The 15,280-nt window shown below is 36.7% G+C and overlaps 1 protein-coding gene across 3 annotated transcripts in view; it reads right to left on the bottom strand.

The window, feature by feature from the left end:
- CTNNA3 (catenin alpha 3) overlaps window positions 1–15,280 on the bottom strand; it is a 1,968,199-nt gene that overhangs the window by 189,094 nt on the left and 1,763,825 nt on the right. For all 3 annotated transcript variants that reach the window (XM_072628814.1, XM_072628812.1, XM_072628815.1), the window contains one exon: window positions 10,554–10,735. In XM_072628814.1, coding sequence (XP_072484915.1) covers window positions 10,554–10,735 — 182 coding nt within the window. The remainder of the gene's footprint in view (window positions 1–10,553; window positions 10,736–15,280) is intronic.

Here is a 15,280-nt window from a genome sequence, read left to right as displayed (position 1 = left end):
ACTGAAGTCCAGATTTGAACTCAGGAAAAATTGCCCTTACTGGTTGTTTGATAAATGCTCACTGACTGATGAATGGAATGAAATAATACAGTCTTCCTGAGCACTTTTTAAAGTATAGCAAACTTGGGGTTTTTTTATAATAAAAACTGTTGTGTGTTTGTCCTTTGTTGCTGAAGAAAATCATGCCATCAGAGAAATGATGACATGACTTGCACTTGACTTTGTTTTGAGTTAGGGAGGGCTATGTAGGTCACCTCTACAGCCATCTGAATCCAGTGACCAGATATTCATCAGAATGACTAGAGATGACCTAGGATGAGGCAACTGGGGTTAAGTGACTTGACCAAGGTCATACAGCTAGTGAGTGTCAAGTGCTTGAGCTGAGATTTGAACTCAGGTCCTCCTGACTCCTGCACTGGTGCTGTATCCACTACACCACCTAGCTATCCCTAATAAAAACTGTTATTGACAAGACAAAGAGGTAACTGCTACATACCAAGTAGATCAATCCATTACTGAAAAGTGCTACCCTCCCAGGATGACCTCTCTATTCTCTCAGGTTCCCATATCAATAAAAAATTGAATGGTCTGCTCAGAAAAATTCTTAAAGGGTGGAAAAAGAACAATAAGCAGGATACACTGCTGCACTTGGCCTTCAGAAAAGGCTTTGAAGTGTCTAGGGCTGGGAATGAGTGTAGAGGGAACGTTCCTGAAGTAGAGGAAAGCACAACTAAAAATAAAATTACACACACACACACACACACACACACACACATACACATACACACATACACATGATTTTTAGAATAATTGGAGACAGATAATAAATAGAATGGAAAGTTAGTATCTCAGGACTCCAGGATTCTATCAGTTCCTCAACTGATATAGACTGTGAGGTCTTCAAACTTTAGGTCACAGTCTTGGTGAGTTACTTCAGCCAAAAACAGAATCTGTACCTCCAAAAATTAGCCAGCATTCTGAATTTATCAAGGCTGCTGCTAGGACGTGAGGCTCATTTCTCAAGGGACTTCAAGCATTATAGAACTTGAGGGAACTTCCGTTCAGCTATCAAAGACTTTGAGATTCTAGGCCCACATTCATGGTATGAAGAAAGACCAAGGGAGCTAAAAGATGTTGTGTGATGTAGGAAACAGTAAAATAATCCTTCTAAAAGCATTTATTAAGCTTATACTCTATGTCATAGAGGGAAGGCAGGCAGTGCAGTGGATAGAGTGCTGGGCCAGGAGTCAGGAAGACCTGAGTTCAAATCTAGCTTCAGACATTTACTAACTGGGTGATCCTGGTCAAGTCACTTCACCCTGTTTGTCTCAGTTTCCTCATCTGTAAAATGAGTTGAAGAAGGAAATGTTAAACTACTCCAGTATCTTTGCCAAAAAAATTCCAAATGGGGTCACAAAGAGTCACGTACAAATGAAATGACTGAATAACAACAAATGTGTCACACATTGTGCTAGGAGCTGAAAGGCAAAACTGGGACCTACTCTCAAGGACCGTATATTCCAATGGGAGGAACTATGCAAATAAAAAGATGCTTACCAGCCAATAACTAGTATTTATAACAATAGTTAGCATTTATACATCCCTTTAAGGTTGGCAAAAAGTGTTTTACAAATATCTCATTTTATTTTCACAACAAACCTATGAGGTAAGTCCCATTTTTATTCTCATTTTACAGATGAAGAAGCTGAGACATATAGAAGGTAAGTGACTAGCCTAGGGTCATATAACTATTGTTCTCTACAGGATTTATGCTCATGTCTTCCTTATTCCAAGTCTAGTACTCTAATCACTGCGCCATCCATTTGCCTACATACAGAAAACATGAAATGTTACTTAAGCAGGGAAGACATTAGCACCTGGGAAAAGTAGGAAGGGACTCATGGAGATCAGATTTGAACTGAGTTTTTTGTTTTGTTTTGTTTTGTTTTTGGAGGGGAGATAATCAGAGTTAAATGACTTGTCCAGGGTCAAACAACTAGTAAATGACAAATGTTTGAGGCCAGATTTGAATTCAGGTCTTTCTGACTCCCGGTTCAGTATGCTATCCAATGGCCTATGTACTTGTCCCTGAACTGAGTCTTAAATGAAGCCAGTGACAATTAACTAAAATTTTAAAGGTATTAAGCTTGTTTTTTAAAGGCTTAATAAGTTTAAATGGCTTGCCACAGCATTATAGAGCTACAAAATTTCTGAGGCAGGATTTACTCACATCTTACTTATTCTAAATCTAGAGTTCTATACATTGTGGCATCCAACTGCACAATGAGATTGATGAAAAGTAAGAAGGATTCCATCAAAGTTAAATGGTAATTAGTGAGCCTCAAGTATTTCAGCAAAAAAACCAAGTTATTTAATAGAGAAAAATACACTACACAATGTCTTTGATGTCCTTGAGTTTTCATTTCTTTCATTTGTCATTCATTCTTCTGTGACTATAGCTTCTCTCTTGCTCTCTTTTGAGAAGTGGCATTGATCTGGAGACAGGATCAACATCAACCCAGGTCCATGTCCTGCTTTCAAACATACAAACTTCGTGATCAGAGCAAGTTGCTGAAACTCCTGGAACTTCAGTCTCCTCATCAGGAAAATGGGTATCATATTAACTATAGTATCTACCTTCTAGTATGATTGTAATACTCAAAAGAAATTATGGAAATCATTTGTAAATCCTAGAAGCCTATATCAATGTAAATAATTGCATTCTACATTCCTGTGTTCTTTTAAAATCCTCTCATTTCACATATAAATATTTTCTCGATTTCTTTCACTCTCAAATTTCCTATCCTCATTCATACCTCAATCCTTCAATGGAACTAATTTCTAAATTGAAGCTAGTCTTTGTTTGCAAATAAAATTACTATTTTCCTTTTGATTTTTTTTATATCTCAGAAAAGATTTTATTTCAAATGAATTTTTCTTTTATTCAGTTGGAGCTATGAAGGAAGATTTTGAACTGTTAGTAACTAAATCTATATGGTTGGTATTAAATTCTTTGTCTCCATTTCCAGTATTCAGTGACATTCAGAGCGTGTGTGTGTGTGTGTGTGTGTGTGTGTGTGTATGTGTGTGTGTGTGTGTGTGTGTATTTTAAAGGTGGGAGATGGGAAGAGAGGTAGCTAGATGACACAGTTACAGTAGAAAGCATGCCCAGGCCTAGAGACAGGAAGACCTGAGTTCAAATATAGCCTTACACATTTACTAGCTAAATGACCAGTGATTCTGGGAAAGTCACTTAATCTTTGTTTGCATTAGTTTCTTCATCTGTAAAATGGAGATAGTAATAGAACCCTACTCTCAAGGTTGTTTTGATGATCAAATTAGTTTATAATTATAAAGCATTTAGCTCAGTGCCTGGTACACAGTAAGCATTAAATAAATGTTAATTATCATCATCCTTATTGCATATATATGTGTGCCCTTTCATGCCCCCCCCCAAAATTGAACAAGTGTCTTTGAATATAGCTATGGAATAATATATGTATAAACATATATGTGATTAAGAATTATTATTGATTATCTCAATAGATGCAGAAAAGTCTTTCAACAAAATACAACACCCATTCCTATTAAAAACACTGGAGAACATAGGAATAAAGGGAACTTTCCATAAAATAATAAGCAGTATCTATCTAAAACCTTCAGCAAGCATATATGCAATGGGGATAACCTAGGTCCATTTCCAATAAGATCAGGAGTGAAACAAGGATGTCCATTATCACCACTGTTATTCAATATGGTACTAGAAATGTTAGCTGTAGCAAATAGACAAGATAAAGAAATTGAAGGAATAAGAATAGGCAAAGAAGAAATTAAGTTATCACTGTGCATGATATGATGATATACTTCGATAATCCCAGAGATTCAAGTAAAAAACTACTTGAAATAATAAACAACTTTGGCAAAGTTGCAGGGTACAAAATAAACCCACACAAATCTTCTGCATTCCTATATATTAGCAACACAGTCCAAAAGCAAGAGATAGAAAGAGAAATCCCATTTAAAGCGAGAGTAGACACTATAACATACTTGGGAGTTTACTTGCCAAAAAAAACCCAAGGACTATATGAACACAATTACAAGGCATTTTTTGCACAAATAAAGTCAGATTTAAGTAAGTGGAAAAACATCAGTTGCTCATGGGTAGGCTGAGCTAATATAATAAAAATGACAATTCTACCTAAATTAATTCACTTATTTAGTGCTATACCAATTAAACTATCACATAATTATTTTCTAGAGCTGGATAAAATAATATCAAAATTCATCTGGAAGAACAAAAAGTCCAGAATATCAAAGGGAAAAGAAATGCTAGAGAAGGTGACCTAGCTCTACAAGATCTCAAATTGTATTATAAAACAGCAATTATCAAAACCACTTGGTACTGGCTAACAAACAGAAGGGAAGACAAGGGGAATATGAATATAGCGATCTCCTGTTTGATAAACCCAAGGACCCCAGCTTCTGAGATAAGAACTCACTGTTCAACAAAATTTGCTGGGAAAACTGGATAACAGTGTGGCAGAAACTAGGCATAGACCCATTCCTGACACCATACACAAGAATAAAGTCCAAATGGGTAAATGATCTAGGTATAAAGATTAATATCATGGACAAACTGGAGGATCAAGGAATAGTGCATTTATCAGATTTATGGAGAAGGGAAGAATTTTTGACTAAAGAAAAGATAGAAAGTATTATGAAGTGCAAGATGGATAATTTTGATTACATGAAACTGAAAAGATTCTGCACAACCAAGCCCAATGCAACCAAAATTCGGAGGAATGTAGTATATTGGGAAAAAATTTTATAGCCAATCTCGGGGATAAAGGCCTCATTTCTAGAATGTGTAGAGAACTGAGTCAAATGTACAACAATACAAGTCATTCCCCAATTGATAAATGGTCAAAGGATATGAACAGGCTATTTTCAGAGGAAGAAATTAAAGATATCTGTAATCATAGGAAAAAATGTTCTAAATCTCTTTTGATCAGAGAGATGCAAATCAAAACAACTCTGAGGTACCACATCACACCTATAAGATTGGCAAACATGACATAACAGGAAAATGATAAATGTTGGAGAGGATGTGGGAGAGTTGGAACACCAGGTCATTGTTGGTGGAGCTGTGAGCTCATCCAATCATTCTGGAGAGTGGTTTGGAACTATGCCCAAAGGGCTACAAAAATGTGCATACCCTTGGACCCAGAAATATTGCTTCTAGGACTGTATCCCCAAGAGATCATAAAAATGAGAAAGGGTCCCACATGTATAAAAATATTTATAGCAGCACTCTTTGTAGTGGCCAAAAACTGGAAATCAAGGGGATGCCCATCAACTGAGGAACGGCTAAATAAATTATGATATATGAATGTAATGGAATACTAATGGGCCATAAGAAATGATGAACAAGAAGACTTCAGAGAGGCCTGGAAAGACTTATATGATCTGATGCTGAGTGAAAGGAGCAGAATCAGGAGAACTTTGTGCACAGCAACGACCACAGTGTGCGAGAGTTTTTTTCTGGTAGACTTGGAACTTCATATCAATGCAAGGAAATTAAAAAAAAATTTCCAATGGCCTTCTAAGCCAAAATGACTTCCACATGCAGAGAAAGAACTATGGAATTCAATCGCTGAATGTAGCAGATCATTTTGTGTGTGTGTGTGTGTGTGTGTGTGTGTGTGTTTTGTTTTGGTTTGTTATATAATTTCTCCCATTTATTTTAGTTATTCTATACAGCATAACTATAATGAAAATGCATTCAACAGGAACATATGTGTAGATCCTATATAGAACTGTATGTCATCTTGGGAAGGGAGGGGGTTGTGGGGCCTAGGTGGAGGGAAAACAAAAATCTAAGTTTTATTATAGTGATTGTAGAGCATTAAAAATAAATAAAATGAATATAAAAAATAAATAAAATGCAAATAATAATAAAAAAAGAAAAGAGAATCAGGAAGGATTTTAAAAAAAGAATTATTATTAAACATGATAAATATGATTGAATGAATGATAATCTTGTTACTAGGGAAATAAACACAATGATTTCTTGGAAAGTTTTAAATTCTGGAATAGAAATTTTGCAGTTTATCATAATGATTCAATGATGTCAATAATGATGGTGATAGAAAATATATTTGCAAATTTTCTAAAAATTTATGAAGCACTTTACACTAATAATTTCATTTTATTTTGTTGTTCAGTCATTTCAGTCATGTACAACTCTCTTCATGACCCCATTTTGGGTTTTCTTGGCAAAAATGTAATAGTGGTTTGCCATTTCCTTCTCCAGCTCATTTGCCCAGGATCACACATCTAGTAAGTGTTTCAGGGTTAGATGTGAACTCATGCAGAGGAGTCTTCCAGACTTCAGACCCAGCACACTATCCAATATAGTGCCACCTAGCTACCATCATCTTATATATCATAGATGATTAAGAATAGGGTAGAGTAAGAGAATTAGGATTAGTTCGATGATTTACATATGGAATACCAGGATGATGAAATTCCAGCAACATCAAACATTGACTTCTCTTCAATTTACCATTTCACAGCAAAGTCACATGGAGCACCTAGGCATTGAAGGTTGTAGGATTTGAACTCAGGTTCTCCTGCTTTCCAATTCAGCCTCTGTCTACTATACTACATCGCTCTTCACATGATGAAAAATAGTGTAAAAAGAGAATTAATAGCATGGTAGTGAATCTTTTTCATCAGAATTCAAATAATATAGTCACTTCAATAGACATTCTGTAAGGCAATCTATCATCTAGCATTATAGCAGTACTTTCTATGTGCCAGACACTATACTAAGTGCTGGGGTAACAAAGTAATGGAAAACAAAACAAATCAAAACCACCAATCCTTGCTCTCAAGGAGCTTACAGTCAAATGGGAGAGGCAATAGGCAAACAACTGTGTACCAAAAATCTATCTATGTACATTGGAGAGAGACTTAGAGAAAGGGCACGAAGATAAAGAGTAATGGGAATAGCCTCAGCTGAGATTTGAAGGAAATCAAAGAAACTAGGAAATTACGGGTGAAGATGAGGTTGGAGAGTATTCCAAGCATGATGGACAGCTAGAGAAAAATGTTCAGATTTGAGAGATGGAGTATAGTGTACAAGATATGTCAAGTGTTACTATATCACAAAATAAGTAGAGGGGAGAAATATGTATGAACACTGGAAAGATAAGTATAAAGGACTTTAAAAGTCAAACAAATAACTTTATAGTGAATCCTGGAGGTTATAGGGAGTCATTGGAGTTTATTAAATGGAAGGGTGGAGATGCCATATTCAGATGTGCACTTAGGAAAATCACTTTTACAGCCGTGGGAAAGATGGATCTGAGTTGTGAAGAGATTGGAGGAAGACGGATCCAAAAGTATTCTATTGTAATCACCATTGGTGAGGTGATGAGAGCTTACATCAGGGTGATGGCAGTGTCAGAGGAGAGAAGAGGACATACTTGAGTAATGTTACAAAGTTAGAAATGATAAGACTTGACAAGATATGAGTTCATAAATGGAAGATTACATTCTCCAGGGGCTGGAAGAAGAGACTACACTCTGATCTATAAATACAGAGCTGTATAAAGTAGGAGGAAGAAGAAGAAGAAAGGAAGAGGGAGGAGGGAGAACTCAGGTCTTCCTGACTCCAGGCCTGGCACTCTATCCACTAATTGCCTCATTGAAAGGAAATTGACCAGCATTTAACCTCTATTCTTTCAAAGGATGAAGCTCACTTTGAGTCACTCTTTTGGTTTTCTCATAGTACTCGACACTTATTCACACAATGTATAATGGTGCATTATAGTTATCTCTGTGTTTTTCCTCACTGTTATATGGTAAGGTCCAAGAGGGCAAGAGATATGTCTCTTATAAATTTTTCATAAACTTCTCTTCCTATCACAGTGTTTGGTACATGGTAACTTACCTCTGACTGAGAAATCTCCTGATTCCCCACATGATAGAACTTCTTCCAAAATCAAAATTTGTATTGACATATGTTTTATTGTGTATATACTGAAATATTCACATTCTCCTCCTAAAATGTGAATTCCTTGAAGGTTTAGGCTGTCATTTTGTTGTTTGTATCTTTGATATGTAATAGAATGCTAGGCACTTAGAAGACAGTATTTCATTACTGACTGATTGACTGATAGCTACTTAAGGAATGTTGGTGGAATAAATGGATGGTTTTTCTTTTTTTGCCTTCACAGTAAATGGGCCCAGATGACTTGGTGATTCTACTATCTCTTTCACTGTCAAGAATTGCTAAAACTCTTCTAAATCTCTATCTCTCTGACATGGGGAGCATATTGTAGAAGGAACCAAAGCATGGATCTTATCAAATTTGGGACCTTAACTCAAATCCAATTTTACATCAGTGAACTCAGCTCTGAAAACAATTTCTCCTTTTTGACAATGCAATGCATGTGCTTTTAGCTAGCTATTTTATTCATACCTTTTCCTTCATTTTTTCTAGATCTGATATCTGTTTCTGATGGTTAAAATAGTTAAATGTCTGAGTATTAAACTAGTGGGTATTGTGTGTATATTTATTTTCTTCTGTAGTCCGTGACATTTTTCCCTTTGTTAACATTTTTTTCCTCTCTCTTTTACAACAATAATAACTGACAAGTATGTAATGCTCTAAGGTGCACAAAATGCTTCATTTCCATTCTATCTCATTGCTCTAACAACCCTTTGAGGTACATAATACTATAAGTTTCCTTAGGCCCATTTTATAGATTAGGATGAGTCATCATGATCTAGCAGAGAGGTAGGCATCTATCTAGAGTCAGAAGATCTGAGATCCATTCTCTAATTCTCTCCTAAAACACATGCTCACTGTGACATCCTGAGCAAGTCATTAAATCCTAGCATCCTGTTCTTCTGATTGGAGAACATTTTTTTTCCTTTTATATTTCCTGCACCCAGATACATCTCACCACTTTCCTTGGTATCTTCATGCCTTGTTTTCTATCCCTGTCCTCCATCTCTAAATTAGAATTCAGGCTCCAACCCAAGGGCACTGGGCTTCTGATTAATAAATATTCACCTTACCAAAGTCCTTGTCACCATTAAATAATTTGCCATAACAAATGAATACACACACACACACTAAAATATGTATGTATATATATGTATATACACACATGTATGTGTATGTTATATGTATAGATGCATGTATGCATATGGGAAAATATTCAAAAAGAAATTTCACCATCAACTTTGCCAATATACCCTAAGGATTATATTGTATTTTCATATGTCATGGAGTTGTATCCTTCTATGTGTTTTTGCCTTCTATTATAATGCAAACTCCTTGGGAGTAGGGGCTGTATTACTTTTCTATTTGTGTTTTCAGTGTTTAGAAAAGTGCTTTGCACACAGTAGGCACTTATTTTTTCCCATTAACTCATCTTGTCAAGATCTGAACTCACAACAAAACTTCCAGAAACCTGCATGCCTTGCTGAATTCATTCCAGTCTTCACCTTCAAGCCAGAATGTAACCTCCCAAGCTGGGATCTTTGATTTTTAATTGGTGAATATTATCTTTATCTTGCTTAGACCAGAGCTAATATACCACTTTCCGACAATCTTAATTCCATACCCTACTAATCCTCATTTATTTCTAGAAAAGTCTATGTCAAATGCCATACAATTCCAAACAGCAGTCCCTCTTACTCCCTATACAAAACACTCCTCCCTGGCCATTAGTTCCCTGTTTATGATAGCTTTCATTATGAAGGCTTGAGCACCTTAGGGGCAGGAAATGACTTATTTAAATGAATTGTGTTTCCGATGATACCTAGAACATGATAAGAATTTAACAGATGCTTTTAAAATTCATTCATTTATTTATTCTTGGTACTCCTATGCAACTCCAAAAGTATGAATTTCAGAGAAGGTATAGATCTAAACTGGAAAATGGAATTTCTTTATTTTGTAATCCTTAGATCACAAGTCTAGGTCAATTCTATACTATTCTTTTCATTTATAGATCAAAAAACAGACTCAAAATGAATTAGGACATACCCATGGTCACAAGGTAAGTAAGGGTCAGAGACAGGATTTGAGTTCTGATCTTCTAACTGCATGCTGAGAACTCTATATTCTATCCACATTTCCTTCCAAAGTTTATGGCCACATAGTAAAATTATTAAATAAAAGTAAAAAAACCCAAAAATCTAAAAGAGAGGGCTTCAGGAAAATCTCAGGAATCCATTTACTGCAGGAGTGCATATTCCTTCACAGAATGAAAATATGGGCATGTTGAATAGGAGGTTTTTAAAAGAAAGTCCTTGACAGTTATCACTGAACTCCATTCAAGGTTAAATACTCCTCTGTCTATTCTCACTGGAGTCCTGAAATGATACACATCTGATTCCTTCCTTTTCATTTGCTTTATCATTCAGTCTTTGCAAGATTTTGGCACCTGCCACTTGGAAACCTTGATGTTTTACCTGCATGACAAGTACTTCTAACACTTATAAATATTAAACATTATTTTCCACATAATTACCTGGTGAAGTCTGTCATCTCCATCATAATCATGCACATCTTCTTGGCCAGAACGATGATGTCATTACTGGTATCATCCCATATCTCAATCTCAGCATCCAGTTTGCTCTTGACTTTCTTGAAATCAGCTACTTGCTCTGCTATCTTTTCCTTTTCAGCCTCAGGCAGTTGAGTCATTTTAGCCTGAAACAGGAAATAATCTGATTTGTAAAACATATTCTTTGACTTAAAAGCACTTTGCTTTTGAAGAATGTAGTGAGCATTGCCAAATTCCCAGAGCAAATAAAAATCATGTCAGGTTATTTATTATCCTCAAAAAAAGAAAAAAAAAGACAAAACCAGAATTTATCAAGCATAGGACTATTAGATTATACATTTAGAACTATTTGGGAACATAGGGGCTATCTAGCACAACCTCTTTATTTTACAAATGACTAAATTGAGGCTCAGAAAGGGTAAAAGTCCTACAAAAGTTCATGAAGCCAGTAAGTGCCATAGGCAGTGTTTGAACCTAGATTCTTGAGATCAGGGACTCTCTTACTTTTCATTTATGTTTTCTGTCCTTAGCACAGCATGTTTCAAACGTTATCTACCAAGATGCATCATTTAATTACAAGGGTTTATTTAACGCCTATTCTGGGGAGAACAGGAAGATCTCATTTAAAACCTCGACTTTGTACCTTACTAACTATATGACTCTATGCTTCTGGAAGACTATAAATTAATAGAAAATGCTAACTGATTTAGTAATAAGAATTTCCTCGTCTGGAAATTCCTGATACTAATCAAATCACAGGCCCAGTTGTTATTGTTGTTCTGTTAACTGAATTATGTCTTACTCTTTGGGACTTTAATTTGGAGTTTTCTTGGCCAAGACACTGGATTGGTTTGCCATTTCCTTTTCTAACTCATTTTACACATGAACAACTGAGGCAAACAGGGTTAAGTGATCATCCCAGTCCAGGATCCCACAGCTAGGAAGTGTCTAAGGCCATATTTGAACTCAGGTCTTCCTGACTCTGGGCCCAGCTCTCCAGTTACTATATTATATAAACACACACATATGCATATGTGTATATATACATATACACACATGTATACATATGGACTATATATCTATATCTATATCAATATCTATGTTGTCATTTGGGAGTCCAGTGTACTTAAGTGTTGATAGCAGTGCTTATGTTATGAAACTACAAAGGCTAAAAAGAAGGAAAAAGTCCCTCCTCTCAAAGAACTCTAATTCTTTTGGGGGAAACAACCTGTACACAGATAAAACAATACAGATTGTACATGTAACAGTCTTTGCCTGTATCCACTGAAGGCATCATCCAGGACCTGAGGACTGTAGTAAAAGATCTGCTAGTTTTAGGCAAATCTTTAATAAAATCCAATAATTCAATCAACACTTATTAAGCTCCTATTGTATGCCAGGCACAGCACTGAGCACTGGGGATACAAATAAGAATAAGACAGTTCTTGTCTTCAAGAGGGTTACATGTAGTGGGGGAAGACAAAAAGAAGCTAGAAAGCATGTCAGGGGGGCATGGAGATATGAAGGCATCTTGTTCTGTGGTGTTTAAATGGAGCACAAAGCTGCAGACGGAGAATGGAAAATGAGATGGAAAGTGTGAATTCTGCCCTATGTAAGGAAAAGTTTTGAGAAGAGTATAGTGCCCCTCCTCCTAGCCCTCTAATCAGAAGGGAAAAGAAATTGAGGGAGTTGGGAAAGTGTTGAGTATCGAGGCTGAGTTAGCAGCATGATGATGAAGTTTCCAGCTTCCCTAGAAGCTGAAACCATGCAGAACTGCAGATGGAAAGTGGACAGAAATCTTCCACTATTTTTCCTCCTATTCAACCTCATGCAGGGGAGTTGGGTTCTGACCTTTGACAAGCAAAGGGCCCAACTTTTATTCCACCCCATTCTTTGATCTTGTGGGGGAGATATCCAAGAAGTTTTGAGAGATTCAAGAGAGATAGAAAGGGCAAAGGCCTTATCAACATGGAGGAGTGCAAGCCACATATTGGTAGACACTAAAATACATTTAGATTGCAGTGGTTCTTCATTCTTCTCTTCTACCCTTTCTCTGTCTCTCCTAAGGTAGTTAATCCCCATTTCTAAATCTAACATCCTCCCCAGGATGATGTCTTTCTGAAAAGTGTGTTTGTGATTCTGTGATTACAGTTATATTTGGCCCTAAGGTCACAATATGTGATAAACAGTTAACCAAGTGCATTGTTAAACTGTGTGTACTACTGTCCAAACACAGCATTGGGGATAATTGGGAACACTTTAAAACAGCAATATTTTTCCACAACACAATTCATGTCTAGGACTTGGAAATGAGCAGCTACCAATTTGCTTTTTACAACTTCCGGTCAGGGGTTATATATTTAGCATGGTTTCTCTAGGCAAATGAGTCAGCAGTAAGAGATGGTCATATGCTGGTATGAGCTGGCATTAAGACTAGCATTGGGGATTATTGAGCTGCCTGATCTGAAAGAAAAGCCACTTCTTTGGAAGGTGAGGAGCCAAGAGAATAGCTAGAGATGATCCCACATAACAGGAATAGAATCTTGGCTCACCAAGAAGCATGAGAGCAGTTGAGAAATGTCATTTGATCTTTATAACAACTCTATGTGACAAGTATTATCATTATTCTCATTTTACAGTTGAGGAAACTGAGGCATACTGAAGTTAAGTGACTTTTCTAGGGTCTCACAACAAAAGAATGTCTGATACTAGATTTGAACTCAGGTTTTTCAGAGTTCTGGCCCAATACTCTGCAGTACATCACTTAATTTCCTGTCTGCTCACTAGTTCAGAATACATAGAGTCATGCCACTGTTACATATGCAAAGCAATTTGGGGGAGATAGCATTAAGTACTCAGGGGAATTAGCAGGCCTTGTCTAGTATATGGCAGATGAGATGAGCTTTTAAGTCTGTACTTGTCAATATTTAAACCAACCTAAAGACAACAGATCTCATCTGATCTGAGAAGCTAAGTAGGCTTGGGTCAGGTCAGTATTTGGATGGGAGATCACCATGGAATACTGGGTACTAGAGACTTTTGCTTTAGGAAGCTAAGTGGCTTCCTTAGTATCTATCACACTAAGCTTGGAATCAAGCAGACCTGTATTCGTATCTTGCCTCAGGCCCTTGCTAGTTGTGTGACTCTGGATTTACGACTTAAGATAAATTTGTGACTAAGTTTCCTCATCTCTAAAATGAGAGAAGGGAAGATTCATCTCATGAGCATATGAAGGAAACTAGTGTTTCTAAGAGGTAAAGATAATAAGGAAGTATATTCCAATCATTGGGGACTTACCCTAGATTAGACATAGAGCTTCTAGATTTTAAGCTACCTCTCTATCCACAACCTCATGCAACCTTTCTGTACTATCTGGGAAGGTGGAAAGAGATGAGAGAAACCAACCTCTGGACTGATGAAAGTCGTAACTGAGCTATGCCTTGAAATTAAAGAGGCATTCCTGGCAGGGTAAAAAAAAAAATCAATGCATTACAACTTCATAGAGGTGAGAAAGTGCCTTTTTGAAATTCAGGAGGAATTTGTAGTCCAATAAGAGGCAGAAATACGAAAGAATGATGGACCATAGGTCATCCATCTCCTGATAGTTATATGAGAAGCAATTGGAAGCTGACGAAGATTTATTTTTAAAATTTTATTTTATTTTCAGTTCCAAATTCTCTCCCTTTCTCTATCCTTCATTCACCGATTGAGAAAGTGAGGATTATGATACCCATTACACATATGAAACCATGCAAAGATAGATCTATATTAGCCACATTCTGGGGGAAAAAGCAAGAAAAACGAAGACAGGAAAAGAAATGTTTCTATTTGCTCTCTGAGTCCATCAGTGGAGAGCATTTTTCATCATGAGTGCTTTGGAGCTATGGTGAATCATTGTATTGATCAGAGTTACCAAGTCTTTCACAGTTGATTATCTTGACAGTACTGCTGGTACCATGTACTTTGTTCTGGTTCCAATGAAGTGGTTTCTTTTCTTTACGAGGTGAAGTAACTTGGCCAAATTTGTGCCTTAAGGAGTAGATTTTGGCAACTCCTTTTGAGAAGGAAAGACTGAACAGGAGAGAGCTTGGATTAGGTAGATCAATGAGGGGGGTATGGTAAAGAATGGTAAGGGCCTGAAACAGGGAAGAGACCATATAAGCGGATAGAAGGGACAGATGAGTAATATTTCTCAAAAGGAATGAATAAGGCCTGCAGACTAAATGAATATGGAGAGGAGAGAGAATTATCAAAGTTCCAAAAATAAGATACACTTTATTCAGTAGGAAAAGGGGAATGGGGGGGACAGAAGAGGGAACAAGCATTTATTAAACAACTACTCTGTTCCAGGCACTGTGCTAAATACTTGATAAATTAGTATCTCATTTGATCCTTACAAGAAATCTATGTGGAATTATCTTCATTTTACAGTTGAGGAAACCAAGTTACACAGAGGTTAAGTGTCTTTCTCAGGGTCTCACAGATTTGAACTCAGGTTTTTCTGAATCCTAACCTAATACTCTGTGCAGTACATCACTTCGCTGCCTGTAGAAGGGTTAGGGTCAGCTCAGGGCAAAGTTTATTGCATTAGAATTGTATATAAAAGAATCATTGCTTTTCAGTTATAAGAGACTTAAGTCTGGACCAGGTGTGAGGAACCTGCCTCAAGGATGTGAAGTCTTCAAGGGCCT

This window comes from Notamacropus eugenii, chromosome 1 (genome assembly GCF_028372415.1).
Source record: "Notamacropus eugenii isolate mMacEug1 chromosome 1, mMacEug1.pri_v2, whole genome shotgun sequence".
Lineage (NCBI taxonomy): Eukaryota > Metazoa > Chordata > Mammalia > Diprotodontia > Macropodidae > Notamacropus > Notamacropus eugenii.
Note: the sequence above shows the minus strand (reverse complement) of the source record. Positions and strands in the feature narration are given on the sequence as shown.